The sequence below is a fragment of the Lichenostomus cassidix genome, chromosome 7, assembly GCF_008360975.1.
Source record: "Lichenostomus cassidix isolate B80296 chromosome 7, HeHo_3.0, whole genome shotgun sequence".
Classification (NCBI taxonomy): Eukaryota; Metazoa; Chordata; class Aves; order Passeriformes; family Meliphagidae; genus Lichenostomus; species Lichenostomus cassidix.
Window position 1 is genome coordinate 33,120,264 of NC_139488.1, and position 16,270 is coordinate 33,136,533.

Below are 16,270 nucleotides of genomic sequence, written 5' to 3' on the forward strand. Positions count from 1 at the left end.
TAAGATATGGACTTTATATTCGTTAAGTTTCTGTACTTTTGTACATATTATGTACAGAAAAAAACCAGAAACGACAACACAATCACCAAAATTACAAAGCTGCCATGTTGTGTGTTTCACCAATGGTGCCAAAGCTGAAAGATCTACATGGACTAGAAAGACAAAAATGACCCTGAGGGAGGTAATTTCTTTCCCAGGTCAACACAGGCTGCCAAAGGACATAGGAAATTCTTCAATGCAAAGCTGTGTCAGGAGACTGTGCTCCTCCTGCTTTTTATCTTTATTCTTTCTTCCTTCCCCTGAAGACATTAGTTTCCTTTTCTTACTACACATTTCAATCTTGTATAAAATCGATGTGAAATTACATCCCAATTTGTTTACATAAAATTGAATTATGAATCAATAAAATGAACTGGAATCCTACAGAGAATTCTGCTTGTTTATTATTTAGATCAATTATCCAGTACCAGTGCAACATACACATATCAAGAACTTGCACACTCATATTTTATAGCATGGTCACAACACACATTTAGCTACAATGAATTATTTTTACTTCAATGCTATGCTATTTACCTCTTGAAATAATGGTTTCTAGGCCAGTGCCGTTGATGAAGGCACGTTTGATGGTCTGTGTTTTCACATCAGTCCAGTATAAACGTTCCTCAACAGCATCAAAATCTATGACTGTCACATCATCAATGTCAGGAACCGTGAAGGCTGTGATGAAGTTGAAATATGGGTTTTCTATGTCCACTCCTCTTATTTCTGAACGTCTTGCATAAAGAAGAAACTTCTTTCTTTCTGTTGGAAAGAGGGAAAACATCATTCCTCATCCTCTCCACAACATCTCCAACAGAAATCAAAGTCATTCATTCGAGATCACTTTACAAATGTGTAAATGACATTTATAGGAGTGATTGAACATCTCCAGGAAAACTGCAGCCTAGTGATGCTTGAGAAATAATGTTACAGGGCATAAAAATCACAGGATTTTTATGAATCTTACATTAAGAAATCTGCATGCTGTACATTGTTAGCACACTGCTAAATCAATATGGTCTTATGAATGTGTAAGGAAAAAAATGCTGAAAATGTTATTTTTAAATTTTTACCCTCCTCAGTCCACTCAAACAAATCCTGTTTCACCTGCACATCGTGACAGATATTAAAATTTGGTGTCACAGGGTGACAGAAATTCACTGTGACAGGGAAGTTTTGCAAACAGCAGTGTGTGTGTAAGCAGTGAAAAGCAAAGAGCTGCAACAAAAAGGGCAAATGGATTGTTCCAGATTACACCTCCACTAGTGAAAAAGGATGATACATTAAAGGCAGAGCTCTCTTTTTAATCTCAAAACTTTAAACTATTGGAACAAATACCTGCAAATGAACAGCAAAAGTAACTTTTCTTTCCTGGCAATATCCTTGACATGATAAAATAGTTTTTTTTATTCCCTGAACATTATTAATCAACACTGAAAAGAGTAATTTAGTACAAGGTTTTTTAGATAATACACACAATTATTTGACATTTCAAGGGCTTTTAGAGCTTAAAAGTGTGTATTACAGCTTTTTTCATAAAACTCCCCTGCAAGGATGCACTTCAAATATTTACTCTTTGTTTTTTAATCCTTGAAAATGAAACTAAGACAACTCTAGAACAGGTAGAGATTTAAGCTATTAAGCATCTTTTTGTTATTCAGCTTACCTGACTCAGGCTGTGGGGATGATGCACATTTCAGGATAAATCTTTCTATTTTGCAGAGGTAAATTTTATGAACATATCACACACAGCAGCAGCATTAAGAAAAGGCTGTGGCAGCAAATATCAAAGAACCACAGACCTCAATTATTAGAATAAGTCATTGATTCTCAAAAAGTAGATGCTCCTTTCAAATACATCATTAAAAAGCAGTGGAGAGTTTTGTTTTGTTTTTCTTTTAAGATTAATTTGTCCATCGATTCTAAAATCAATGCAATTGTCAGGCTGTGGGAGGAAAACTAAAACTTACCATAACATGTTTTTTTGTCTGAAGCCAATTTCATCAGGTGTGGACAGGCACAGGCAGCACTTCTGTTGTGATTGATCAGACACATGTGAGAACAGGGACCTCTGCCCTCGTTAGCAGCACACGGGTTGGGAGCTAAAGCAGGATAATTGAAACACACAAAATGTAAAAACACTTGTTAGAATTAAGGTTTGTCCAACTGGCATAAGCTATAGTGGTGAGAAGGTAAAAATTCTGTATGAAGACAAACCCAGGCTCAGTGATTACCAAGCTCTAATAATTTTTTCTAGGCTTATAGTCAAACCTAGTCCATGAATATATATTTTTAATTTTGTTGTTGTTTTTTGTTTTTGTTGTTGTTGTTGTTAATACAGCCATAATTTATAATTGTAGCTTCATGAAGCCATTAGATAAAATTTTCCCAGGGAGATATTAACTTTGCAGCCTATTCATAGTATTTAAAGGTTTAGAATTTCACACTCACAATCAAGACACATGTGATAAAAAATATGTCAATATGATGAGAACCTGTAAAACAGATTTAATTCTGAGAAAGCATAGTCAAAGCTTAGATTATGAGATGAACTTTGGCAAATTCAATGTTTCCTTTCAATTTGATCTGCCCACTAGAACATTAGTTGGAAACCTAACACACAGAGATAATTTGAAAGTAAAGGAAAAAAAAAAATCCAAACAAAAAAACCACAGCAAAGTATTTCTACTTTTCTTAAAGAAAAACCTCTCCTAAGTGTGGATTTTCACAAGTAGCTTCCTACAGCTCACTGATTGAATAAGATGTGCTAAAATTGCTTTAAAGAGCAGGAAGAAAGCTGACCAGACAAGACCTCCGAGTCTTACAAAAGCTGGAATCATTCTTATTGTCTTCATTCCTTATTATGAACCCCAAAGTTCCAGAGCAGTGCTGAAGAGACATTTCAAGCATAAACAGAAAGTAATGTTGACTCTTCCTTTTGTTAAAACAACCCTTTGAAAATTAACATCGATGAAAAGGGAAGTGGGAATGACTGACTCAAAGAGAAACTTATAATTAACAAAAGCAATTAGTGTAGAATATATTCCTCTAACATTGTGCTAGAGTGCAGTACAGGTAATTAGATAACTAGAGCAATCTGACGTATGTATTTCATTACAAAATATATTTAGTTCAAACTCAAGAACTAATATTTGAAGACAAACTCAAAGTTTGCTTCACTGAAACATTCTTTTTTCCAATAGTGAATGCTTCCTTAAATTTATCCAGCCATTCCTGAATCCTTTAACTACTTGGCTTTCCCTGCACTATGGGAAGAATGAAGCTTTCAAAACCTTGGACAATCAGGTTAATTACAATTGTAGCCATCATTCTATCAAAAAAAAAAAAAAATCACAGGCTTTTACTACTTTCTATAAAGTAATCCCACTTGACCCTTTTAAGCACTGGCAGCACTGGAGGCCACTCAGCCTTTCCCAAAAACCACAAGAAAGGAATGTTTATTTAACATCACTTTTTTTGTATCTGTAAGTTACAATGTGAGAAAATCTGGAGTGATCTCTTTGCAACTTCATGTGGAAGATGAAAAAAATGTGAAATTGAAGGAAAGGCATGGAAGTTAACAAGGCTCAGGAAGCCTTTCCAGACAATTATTAATGCACTATTAGTGAATATAAGTCATCTATCCCCATGTTTCCTTTCTGATATATAGTTCATAACTCAGAGTTTTGAAAACATTGTGAAGGAGATCACACAGTTGTCGATGTTTTAAGGGATCTCAAGAGACCACCTAATGACACAACCTCCTGCAATTTTTTGACATTTTTTCCACTGGCGATGAACACTGTAAAATTTTAGCCAGATTTTTTGTAGAACAGCATTTGCTTTCATTTATTTGTAAATACAAAGCAGTAGTTTCTATGGAATTTCCATCTCTCTATACACATACAACCATCTGTGACAAGGATCTACTTCAGATTAAGACTATTAATCCCTTATCCTGTTTTTCTGTGCAAGAAGTGAATTGAATTCTTCTCTGTCAAAGCTTCTGTTTGAGTATGGAATTCAGAAGAAAAAAGAATAAAAGGTTTGCTGGTTAACAATCATTTTAAAGAGAGTGTTGTGGTTCAAGAGACCTCCAAACTCCACCAAGAGGAGTCAGACCAAGCCTATTTCCAGTTTCATTCCAATTCCAATTCCTGTGCTGTTGACATCACAACTCCCTCCATACAGCAGAGCACAAAACTGGTGGAAAAAGAAGTGTTATAAAGCAGATGTGTTTGTTTCCACATGAATGAACAACTCCAGGAGCAAAGTACCATAATCTAAACATTACTTCTAGCAGCACGTTTATATATTCCTCTCATATTCATACTGCTTTCACTGAATAACAGCTAAGCCTCCCCTTTATTTCCTAATAAAAACTAGTTCTCCTGAAGGCACATTGTTATTGCTCCGACTCTCAAAAAATTTGGCTTTTTTATTTCCTTGTGCTCATTCTAACCCTTCTGTTTCTATTGTGAAGAACCTCATAAGCATTCCTTAGTCACCTTTTCCACGCCATTTATGATTTCACAGACTGAAGCCTGTCTATCAGTGGAATTTCAAGCAGCATCAGCCAACCTGTCCTCAGACCAAAACCTTTCCCACACTCTTGATCAGCCTGTCAAGCTTTCTGGATGTGTCACATAGGATCTGTGCACAGTGTTCAAGAGGTGGGAGTGATATGGATTTGTTCAGCATCACAGTTCACTACCTGTGCTGCTTTATTCCTTTCCTAATCATTTCCACCAATCTATTTTCCTTTTGATCACAGCAACCCCCAGAATGGGCATTTTCCCCAACTGGACAGCCTTTTTCATTATTTAACTGATTTCCCCTGCTGATTGCTTGTCAATCTATTTCTCTCCCAGTGCTGCACACAGACAACACACACATGTCACTGTCGTCACATTGTTTCTTGACTGCTCCCTAAAACTTTATTTAAACAAAATGTTTATTTTCCTTGACCAGTAACCCTTCAAAACAACCTCCTCAGACATTCCACCACCAGCTGACAAATGAACACTTACTATGAAAACTCTCAGTATGCATTTCATATGGCAAATTTATCCCCTGAATTAACTTGATATTGAGTTTGTCCCTTCATGGCCCCAGATTTTAGTGAGACAAAGTTTGACCTTAGACTTTAATGGTGCACAATGTGTTTAAATTCTGCCTATACCTTCAAATATCTGCACTAGTTACATCAAAGTTGCTTTCAAATTGCTGACAATCAATTCCCACTCATATTTAAAACCAGTTACAGATTTAATCCTCTGCTCACTGTCAATACTTTCAATAGAATTGCTTTTCCTAAGGCTAAAGTAGTCAGTCAAGTTAAATCTTTATGATCCCTGATTATATCTGATTATTTTAGCACCGATCTTTAGAATTTGAAGGTTAGGACGGATAAAATGTATAGGTTCTAAAGGAAATATTTATTTCCTCTAATCACTCTGTTTCAGTTTTTAATAATTCATTTCAAAAATTAGTCAGGATAAAAATTTACATATTCACCATGAAACTAAATAAACAAGAATATTCTTAGAACAAAGCTAGCACAACTCTAGATGAAGCTCACACAAATAGTAAACCTATTTTAAAATACATATGCCAAACTTTCTGCTAGTTGTGAAGTAAAAAGTAAATATGCAAGATTGAGATAAAATCTCAAAATAATGAAATTTTTTAATTCTCCCTCTCTTAAGCTGCATTTCTGTAAGAAGTTATTAAAGCTGGGAACCTGGGCCTCAACAGAATATTGCAACAAAACAGTGCTATGAAGTTAAATGTTTTTCATTTTTTAATTACAAACCAGGCCAGTGGTACTAATATACTTTATATTCAGCAGTTATTGTACTGTGTGTCCTCATTTTTAAATAAAAATTTCTTCTACAGAAAGAAATATAATGTCACAGCCACGTTTAGTTTTTAATTTTAATTCATATTAATACCCTGGAGAAATGCAAAAAAATAATGGGGAATATGTGAGACATTCACAGCTTTCTAAGTGTTTTCAAGCTGTGATCCTTCCAAGGCACTATATTTACCCCTCTTCTCACTCTCCTCACTAGAGCACAATCCTCCTGGTACAACTTCTGGTGACTCAAACAGATCTTGTTCTTTGCAGCAAGTGGATTGTTAAAATACAATGGTAGTTGGTGGGGGGAAAAAAAAAATCTTAATAGAAATGCTGTGTTTGCCATCTTAATTCCTGACACCCAGCTTTGATTCTGGGAAGGTGAGTGAGCCTCAAATGCTGTTCCTGAGAATATCCTGCATTAGGTGAGAAGCTTTCCACAATCCCCTGTGGTATGCTGACAGATGAACTCACCATCCACGGAAATATCTCACTCTAACTTCATTACCTTAAATTAGCATCTGTCCTAGATTGACTGAAACACTGTGGCTTTAGGCTAAAGGATTTATTTAGCTCTGCTCTACTTTATTTCAATCGAAATAACTTTCATGCTATGTATTAAAAGCTAATAAACTTTCCCCCACATGGATGACCCAGATGTGGATCTGTGGAGATGAAACCATTCAATGCTCATCCTTCAGTGCTCTATTCAAACTGACAATTTGCAGTGTAAATCTTCTGTTAATTTTATTTTGGGATTCTAACCTGCATGCTATCTTGTTCATTTATTGCAATATAGCTACAAATTCAAAAGAAAAAAATTAATAAGTAATCAGTCATCATCATCCTTTCTTTAGCTCAAATAAAAAGGTACTGGAGGTTTGGAGAAAGAAATTGCTTCCTCTGAAAGGCAATAATTTAGAGCAAACCCAGAAGGCCAATCATAAATCAGAACCTGGTCTTTTCTACATCATAAGAGCTGCAATTATACAACTTGATACTTAAACTTCCTGATTTTGGCAAAAAAACCAACTGAAAACTCTTCTACAGTTTTTCCTTGCCTGGAGGCCAAGAGATCTGTGACTGTGGAACTCTGACTGGTGTCTCCTTAGGCTATAGAATTCCTTCAAAGATGCTGTCTGGCCCCAGTCCAAACAGAAAATAGTTGTTCTTTTCCTGACAGCAAGAAAAGGCAAACAAGAACTCTACTGCTGCTCTAAAAACACAAATACGGGACACAGTTCCTCAAGTCCCAAAGTTCAGGAGCTGACCAATTAAAAGAAAATTGCCAAAAAATCCCCCTAAATGAACAAAAACAGCCCCAAAAACAACAACAAAAAGATCAAACAAACAAAACAAAATGAGACAAAATAACAAAAACCACAAAAAAACCCAAACCAAACCAACCAACCAAGGCCCATTATTTGAAAGGTGTGTGCGGAGATGCATATTTACTCCACCCATAGTTTAATTCCCTGGGCATACACAATATCTTAAGTAGAAGTCAGGCAGCTTTTTAGAACAGCACCCTGCCTTAAAAAGTAAATTCTGAAGAATAAGGGAAATGAGTGTCTTATTTCAGAAACTGATGCAGTCCAAGAGACTTGACATCCACTGCTAAGCAGTAACATTCTTCTTCAACATACTTCATTATTACTTTTGAAAATAATACCATCAGAAAAATGTATCCTGACAATATATGTCACATATTGTGAGGTAGATGAGAGGTCACAGTTGTCACCACGCTTGGACACTTTAACTAGCAGAGAGTTGTATTCATTGCTTTTCCTTTTTTCTGTGTGCTGTTAGAGAACATTCTTCAAACCTTTTTCCTTCTAGTGTGCACAGAGAATTTCACTTGCTGGTACTCATTTACATTGGAGCTACAGCCATAATTTTCTGTGTATAACTAATGCAGACCTGGCTGCCAATACATTTACAAAGTCATCCAAAACTGTCAGGATTTCATGTTTGCAAATCAAGGTTGCTCAGAACCGACTAACATAAAACTCTAAGTGGCTCACCGAGCACTACAAACCCTGGATGAGAAGAAAAACAAAATATTATCTCTCAGTATTAAAAAAACCCCAAACAACAGAAAGTATACATGAGATGAATTCCAAAGTAGTTTGTATTAACATCAACGTCTTGCCAGGAAAGTTGAAATCTATCCGGAGAACATGGAACATTCTGTAACTAATTGGTGGTCATCCTCCAGCAGTGTATTTTACTTTCCTATATTTATGTACAAAATAATCACTCTTTTGTTATATCTCACAATAAAAATACATATTGATTTTTCTTCAGCATTGCTATTTCACACATTGCATCCTAAGCTATACATAAATTATATACATATTTTTTATATATATGTGCACTCCATAAAAACTTCTGTCAGATGGGCTCTGTGCACCTGACTGCATCTAGTGCTGAATACAACAGCTCAAAGCAAATTCATATACAGATATTTATATATAAAAAGAATATGGATTCCCCTCCCCTCCTGCAGGGAGAAATAATTAATTATTATACAAATAATACAGATATTTCTATCTAAGAAGAATACTTATTTCCCCCCTTAGAGGAACAATAATAAATTATTCAGTAAATGTTCACCTTGTGGCTGCCGACTGGGATGATATATCTGGAGATCAAAAGGCTGAGCACTTGTTTTTTGTATTACACTGACATTTTGGCCAGTCCATTTGTTGGCTTTGGCGAGGGTGTTGGTCCTCCAATCTGTCCAATAAACTTCACTCCCATACAAAGAAACAGCAAAAGGGTGAGAAAGATACTCGTGACCCCGAATAATCTCTATCATGCTGGTTCCATCATACAATGCAGAATAAATGGCATCCGATCTACAAGACAACCCCAAATTTGAGATAATGTAAAAAATAAAATAAAAATCACACAACCATTTTATGACATTGGGCAAAATGTGTAAAAACCTTACTCTGTAAGAGTGGTATGACCAAAGAATTTTTGCAGGGCAATCATTAACTTCAGAGGTGTTTCAATTCACATTTTTAATTTAACTAGACCAATGAGATACTGGTTTTCTTGTATTATGTTCTTTTTTGTATAATGTTTTAATTTACCTCCGTAATACTATTGTGAATAATCCAATAGGAAAAGCAGTTTTACTTATATTTATATTAATATTTATATTTATTTCTATTTCATATTTATTTAATATTATAATTATATCAAATGTAATTATATAATAAATAATAAATAGTCTATATTTTTTATATATATATATTTCTATAGGATATTTATAATATCCACAACTACATTCCACTTGCACTGCAGTTCACATTTCTGCATGGAGGAATAGGGATTTCTCAGGGATAATAAGGATGTGTCCCCACTTTACCTGGCATCTGTCCACACAATTCTCTTCTCAAAGTGATCCACAGTCAGCCCGTTGGGCCAAGCTCCAGTGTCCATATCCTTGTAGATGATCTTCCTTTCTGCTCCACTCATGGAAGCAGATTCAATGCGAGGGAAATTTGCATCCCAGTCTGTCCAAAACAGAATGCTGGTGAGAGGAAAAGGAAAGGAAAATAGAAAAAAAAAAAAAAAAAAAAAAAAAAAAAAGAAAATATTAAAGCATGAAGGATATTCTGAAATGGTTTTATGAGACAATAGCTGGAAAAAAGTTTCAAAATTTTCATGCTTTAAATGAAAGCATTAAACATGGATCAGTTTGGGTAACTATAGAAATTCCCTGAAGTAATAGGGTAACATGGAGGTAATATTTAATTACTAGTGTTACAACCATCATGAAACAAAAGAAGTTTTTAAAAACTGGAGGTTTACTAGCATTTCCTTTTCTGTGCTCATTTATACAGTAGCAGCTTGTCTTGTCTTCCCTCTATAATTAGAAACCCAGCTCGTTAAAAGAAGTCATAATGAGAGCCTTTGAAAGCAATCCACAGATGAGAAGGATGGGGAGGAGAGAATGGGAAGAAAGGGGAATTGAGGCAGCAGGGATCAAGGAACAGGCAAAACCCCAGATTTTCATCTACTATTAAGAGTATTCCAATGAAGACCCCTGGATTTTGCTATGTCACCAACAAATTTTATACAGATTAGACTTGCTAAGAAAACTTCCAAGATGTGTTGTATTGTCATCTCTCTCAGTTTTGCAGCACCTCCACTGCTTTTTCCAATGAGAACTTTCATCTGCATAACCAAAGAAATACCTTGTTAACTAACAGAAGCAGCATCACCAAGAGGCCAAAAATACACTCTAACTATTCTTAGCTTACTGAATTTTCAACAACACACAAACTTTTCTTCCTTGTTAAAGGAAAACACCTTTGACAGGAAAACTTAGTGGCTAGTTGTACCAGTTAATTGCAACGAGCCAGACTGCAACAGAACTTTTGGAAAGTTTTCCCATTTCCCATGGAAAGGCATTCCATGTTAACAGAGCAGTTAACAGGATGAGCCCAGTGGTGCTGCTTGCTTGTCTCAGTGCTGAGTTTCTGTTGGTGCAGAACTGGCCAGCTGTGTGTTTATCTGCAGATGTTTATCTCACATACATCTATGTAAGTGTGGACTGAGAACAGCTGCTCAGCCCCACTGCAGGCTGGAATGCAGCTCTGACATGTTTTCCTCCATTGGGATACAGGAATTGTGCAAAACCACAACCCTTTTCCTAAATCACCGGTGTTTATTCATATTTATTTGTAGAATTGAGGAGCTATTCCTGTCTACATTTAAAGATTTTTTTCTTTCCTGACTTCGAACATAATGTAGCATCAATTGCTTCTAGCTCTTCAAAAGGCAGATTAAGCCTTCAGTTTCAGGAAAAGTGGGGATTTGATTTTTTTTTCCCCCTCCCAACCATTTAATTTGAACAACTTCTCTGCCAATTTTTCTGCCAACAGGATGCCTCTTTTTAAAGATCTTTATAGATAAGCGATGCACTCTGTAAATAAGCTTTCTAACATCTCAGTTGAGAGGGAAACAGCCTTAATCACTAAAGCATGTACATTCTAATTCACAATTTAGGTCCCAGAATTTGGGACTTTTATCTGTTTTTATTTTTATGCTCACAGCTTTGCTTCTGAAAGAAATATTCAGTGAAGACACGTGACACAGGGTAGCACGTTCCTAAAGAAAATTAAATATAACTTTGAAAACTCGTAATTTGAATTATTTTTTGCTTTATTTCAATTTGTGGTGGGTGGTTTATTGCTTTTCTTGGGGTTTTTTGTTTGGTTGGGTGCTTTGTTTTCCTCTCTGAAAGAACAATAATTATGGGAAGAGGATGTAGCTATTGACTATACCTAATATTCTGGTTTATAGAATATCCCTAATGAATAGGTAGAAAAAATACTGACAGAAGCTGGCAAGCATTATCTCCACCTTAGAGATGAAAACCAAGCAAAAAAGGTGGGATTTACCTCACTCAGCCATTAGGCTTTCAGTAACATTTAAGCTGCATTTTTATAGCCCCACCAAAATAAAACCATAAATAAAAATCAGCCTCTAAGTGAGAAGAATCACCTGGGCAACAACTTAATCTGTCCATGAACCACACAGAAAGGTTAGACCAAAGGCTCCAGTTACTCTCATCCACACTTTAAAAAAATAAATGAAACAACAACATGGCAAGGTAAGTAATTTGCCAACAAACAGATCCCTGCATCTCCTGATTTACCTTTATTTAACCCTTTTCACTTGGACAAAACACACCAAGAATGGATTGTTTATCACTCAAAAGATACTTTCAAGAACTATTAAAGATAACTTAGAAACGACAACTTACAGCAAAAAAGGAAATGAAACAAATATAACATTTAAACATGTTTAACATATTTTGCAAAGGGAAAAACCAATGTTTTTATAAATTATAATTACCCATATCTGGGATCCAAAGCAATAGCCCTTGGATGCTCCATAGCTCCAGCTATTAATGTTGTCCTCAAGGTGCCATCTAGTTTTGCTACTTCAATTTGGTCCAAATTGCTGTCTATCCAGTAAATGTTTCCTGCAATCCAATCTACAGTCAGACCTTCAGGTGTGGCCAGGCCATGTTGGACTACAACCTCAATGGCACTAACACCTGAAAGAAGAGAAAAAGAGAAAGAAAACAAACAAACAAACAAAAAAAAAAAAAAAAAAAAAAAAAAAAAAAGAGAGGGGAAAAAAAGATTCTTAAAAAACTAATGCAGAGACTGGTAAAGTGAAAATGGACATACAAGCTTATCAGAATTCTGAATTATTTGGGGTTTGCCTTTTAGATGAAAGCACTGGAACATACACTTCCATAAAGAACATTTGGTAGGAACTCCTTTGTATATATTATGAGATTATATTGAGTTATAGGCCATCACTACGTCACCAGAGCAAAGAAAAAGTCTTTCTGGATGCTCTAAAATTTTGAAGCAAAATCTTTCACGTAGTGAGAAGAGATAATTTATCAGACATCTAATAAATTCTTATACTTTTTTAATAAGGAGGAGAGAAACTGCAAAAAAAATAAAATAAATCAATAGTGCACTCATTGAACCAGGAAGAAATACCAGCCCTTTGCATTTGCCATTTTCTTCTGCCTAAAGCACATTGCAAAAGGCAACTTTGATAAGACAAGTCTTTTTGTGGCCAGACATCAAGTCCAACCCAGAGATACACCTTCTCAAAGGCAGAATGGCATCATAAATCCTGTTTCTGTGAATGGCAGCTCAGTTCTGACCGATCAGGCCCAACACCCTCTAACTGCAGCTGTTCTTACTGCTAAGAAAATAAAGATTTAATCCATACCTCCAGTATCAGACAGCTTGCCTCTGTAAATTTTGTCCTCCACCACGTCTGTCCAGTACAGCAAGCTCTGACTGAAATGAAAATCCAGGGCTATTGTATTTCTTAGCCCAGGAACTAAGAGGCTGTAGTCACGCTTGTGAAGATCAATTTTTCTGATCTCGTGTCGAATAGAAAAAATTATGAAAGCCTCAAATGGATCTGGAAGCAGAAGATTAAACATTTCAAAAGAATAATAAAAAAATATAATGTTACAAATTGATATAAATGACAAGTGGAAGGTGAACAACAGAATACTTTGTCAGGAGAAACAGATGATTAAAACAATTCATCTTTTGATAAGGAGTCTTTCAATTACTTTTTCAGTTCAACAGACTTCTTAATTCTCCCTTCCAGCATTATCTTTGATCCCAACTAGAGATATTAAACATTAAATTCGGGAATATCAGACTCAACTGTTCAACTGTATTTTGTAGCTGTAGTACAATGAGCCCACAATTAGAGCTTCAAAAAGTCACATTATCCAAATTAAAATCTGTTTCTCAAAAGTTTTTGGAAAAATTAAACCATTAAAATATACATTGTTTCAAAGGCAAATTAGCTGAAACAATTTACTAATATGTAATGTACCTTTTGAATATACAGTGTGCCTTGTGTTTTTAACTGAAGTACTTAAAAAAACCCCTCATGCCAAGCCAACAAGCAAGAAAATGAACATTTTATGTGCTTATTGGTACATGTCATCACAAATCCAGCTATCAAGGACTTTCTCCTTCCATTTTTAATCAATTAACGCTACATAATTTGTGGCAGTGAGTTTATACCAAAGTGAAAAAAAGTATCTGTGAACGTGCTCTGCATTGAAATTGATTTTTCTTTTTTATTAGGGTCCTTACATAGATTAGGAAAGGTTTTTCCAGCAAGTTAGCTGTGTTAATAAAACAAACAAGGAACACAACAATTGGATTCTATAAACTGTTGAATCAAATCAGTATATCCACTTCAATAAAGATATTTTTTCCACAGCAATCCTTTTTTTGTGGGGAAGCAGTCAGTTTTTCCTAGAGTGAAACACAGATTACACTGGGAGGTTTGCTTTGCACAGAATTAAACCTCTCCATTTGTATAAAATACAGATTATTGGCAGTTTAAGGCAATAGGCAATACTCCTGCTTCTCCACTAAAATGGAGGTTCAAGACCCCTGAGAGACCTGAAAATAATCACTTTATTTCTTGCTCATTCCCTCGAATATTAGAGAGCCTGTAGCTCCTTCAGCAGAAACTCAGCTCCTCTCTCCTGATCCCACAGGCTGAACTATCTGTGATGTTCTAAGCTCAGCAGAGCTCTTTCTGCTCCTGAAGCACTTTGTTCACAATCTGCCCCGAAATTTCCAAACGATCCTCCTATTTGCTAAAGCAATGAGTGACTTTGTGCAAAGCCCATTTTTCAAAGCTCTGCGCTGGTTAAATGATTTAATGCAGAACAGGATCACTGACATTAGCAGCTATTGCACAAGTACCAGTTATCTGAACTGGAGAAACTCTTTAATGGCACTTCCCAAATCCTGATAAACTGGCAGCTATTATGCAAGAGGCTACTGACCTATGGGGTTTTTGGCAATTCCAATGCAGAAGAGTACAAGTCATGGTCATCACCAGAAGATTTTTTAAAATTTATTTATTTTTCTTTTCAGTAATTAACAACACAACGGGAGAAAAATAAACCTAATACATATTTGCTACGTTGGATTGGTTTTGGTTTTGTTTTCATTCAAAGCAGAGGAACTACATCTTAAAATAAATAATCTACAGGGCGAATTATCCTTATGAAAGGATTAAAGTTCAATGGGATCTTGATAGGATTTACACTTGAAATAAAATGACAAAACCCTTCCCCTAAGCTTGGCTGACAACATCCTACAATACTGTGCCTTCCTCTGAATAGAGTGTGAATCAACCCAGAAATGCAAGAGGAATGAGCAGGTGTTACAAGAGGTCTAAAAACATGGTCTGCAAGGGAGGAATGAACAATCTGGAGCTGCTTAGTCTAAAAAAAAAAAATGGAATAAGATGCTGAGTGGAAGCACAAAATTCCCTTAAGACAGAAAAGGCTTCTGAATTGAAAATGGGGAAAATCCTGTTTTCTGTATAAATGACAAGTAGGCCAAGGATTAAAGGCTTAAACTGGACCAGGAAGACTCGGCCCAGAAAAACAAAAATCTTAAGGAGAGTGAGGCAACAAAACATCTCACCCCTGGGAAACCTGGAGTTTAGCACTGAAGGTGTCCTGAAGGTCTCAGAAAGCAGATAAGCAGCAGCATTAGCTGGGCTTTGATCTTCCTTCCAACCTGATCATTCAGTGGCTCTATAGAATGAGCTACATAACAGTAAATTGGAATTTTCAGGCTAAATCAAATATATATTTTTTTTTAATTATGCTTCCATCACCCGAAAAAACCAAAATTTGATGCTCTTTTCCCGATTCCTCTTCTAGAAATTGAGAGCAAATACCTTTTATTCTGCAACTTGATTATGAGCATTTTTGTAAAACCTCAAATCCATAAAATGGTTATTGATTACATTCTTTAGAACTTTAAGGAAAATTAACTGTTAGCAATTTATAAGGGAAAAAGTCATACATTCCTGCACATTCTGATTTCATAAATTTATCAAATTTTTTTACTATAAAGGCTAATGTATAAAATATATGATGCAAACAAAGTTTGAACCATAAAAAACTGTAAAAAGACCCCTCTGATAGAAGAAAACTGCCTAACCAATGCCATCAAAAGAGACTATATAAAAAGAATAATGCTTCACGTTTTCCAGAGGGTTAAATTTAAAATTTTTTCTTAGGAAAAATTCTAACTGAAGCTTATAGCTTGATTGAAGCTTACTGTAACAACAGCAGCACAGCAAGCAATCTACACTGTGTTTTTACGAAAATTACCTCAAAGAAAAACAATAACTTTATAAAGATTCTGAAAAAAACCTCCATTAAAAGTTTGGCACTGCTCAGGGGGGATTGGACTATTCCAATAGTATTGAAAGCTGTTTGGAAATTATGACAAAATTGAATTTTAAACCATCTAAGACAGATCAAACATACAGACCCATCATCCTCTTTTCCAAATATATACACACACATACATATATATATATATGTATGAAGTGATATAACAGAGTCCCCACTGCTTAGAAAAGGCTGACAGTCAATTTTAAACTAAGCTAAGTGTTTCTGAGTTCATCTAACATTTATTATACCCGAGTCTGAAAGGTTGAATGTAAACATGAAATTTAAATATCTTTCAAGAACAGTATTTTTTTTCCCTGAATGCTTATTATCATTTAAAAGAGCGAGTGCAATATATCAGCACAACTTATTTTGAAATGTTTTCCAAGAGAAACCAGGAACAAGAGTATGAAAACATATAATTTGTATTGACTTTCTATCTGAATAATGGAGCTCTGTAACTTATTCTTAGTGCAATCAATACAAATTTAAATGTAAAGGAAACATTCAGTGTCTGGGAAGTCAGTAATGTAACAATGCCAGAACAGCAAAAAGCAAACAAGATGAAAACAAGAGAC

The 16,270-nt window shown here is 35.3% G+C and overlaps 1 protein-coding gene across 1 annotated transcript in view; it reads right to left on the reverse strand.

Moving 5' to 3' along the window:
* Window positions 1–16,270, reverse strand: part of LRP1B (LDL receptor related protein 1B) — a 613,981-nt gene that overhangs the window by 164,567 nt on the left and 433,144 nt on the right. The window contains exons 24-29 of the mRNA XM_085067137.1: window positions 12,683–12,880; window positions 11,780–11,984; window positions 9,282–9,446; window positions 8,519–8,763; window positions 2,013–2,144; window positions 577–804 (exon numbers count right to left, since the gene is read on the reverse strand). Of these exons, the coding sequence (XP_084923263.1) occupies window positions 577–804; window positions 2,013–2,144; window positions 8,519–8,763; window positions 9,282–9,446; window positions 11,780–11,984; window positions 12,683–12,880 (1,173 nt within the window). The remainder of the gene's footprint in view (window positions 1–576; window positions 805–2,012; window positions 2,145–8,518; window positions 8,764–9,281; window positions 9,447–11,779; window positions 11,985–12,682; window positions 12,881–16,270) is intronic.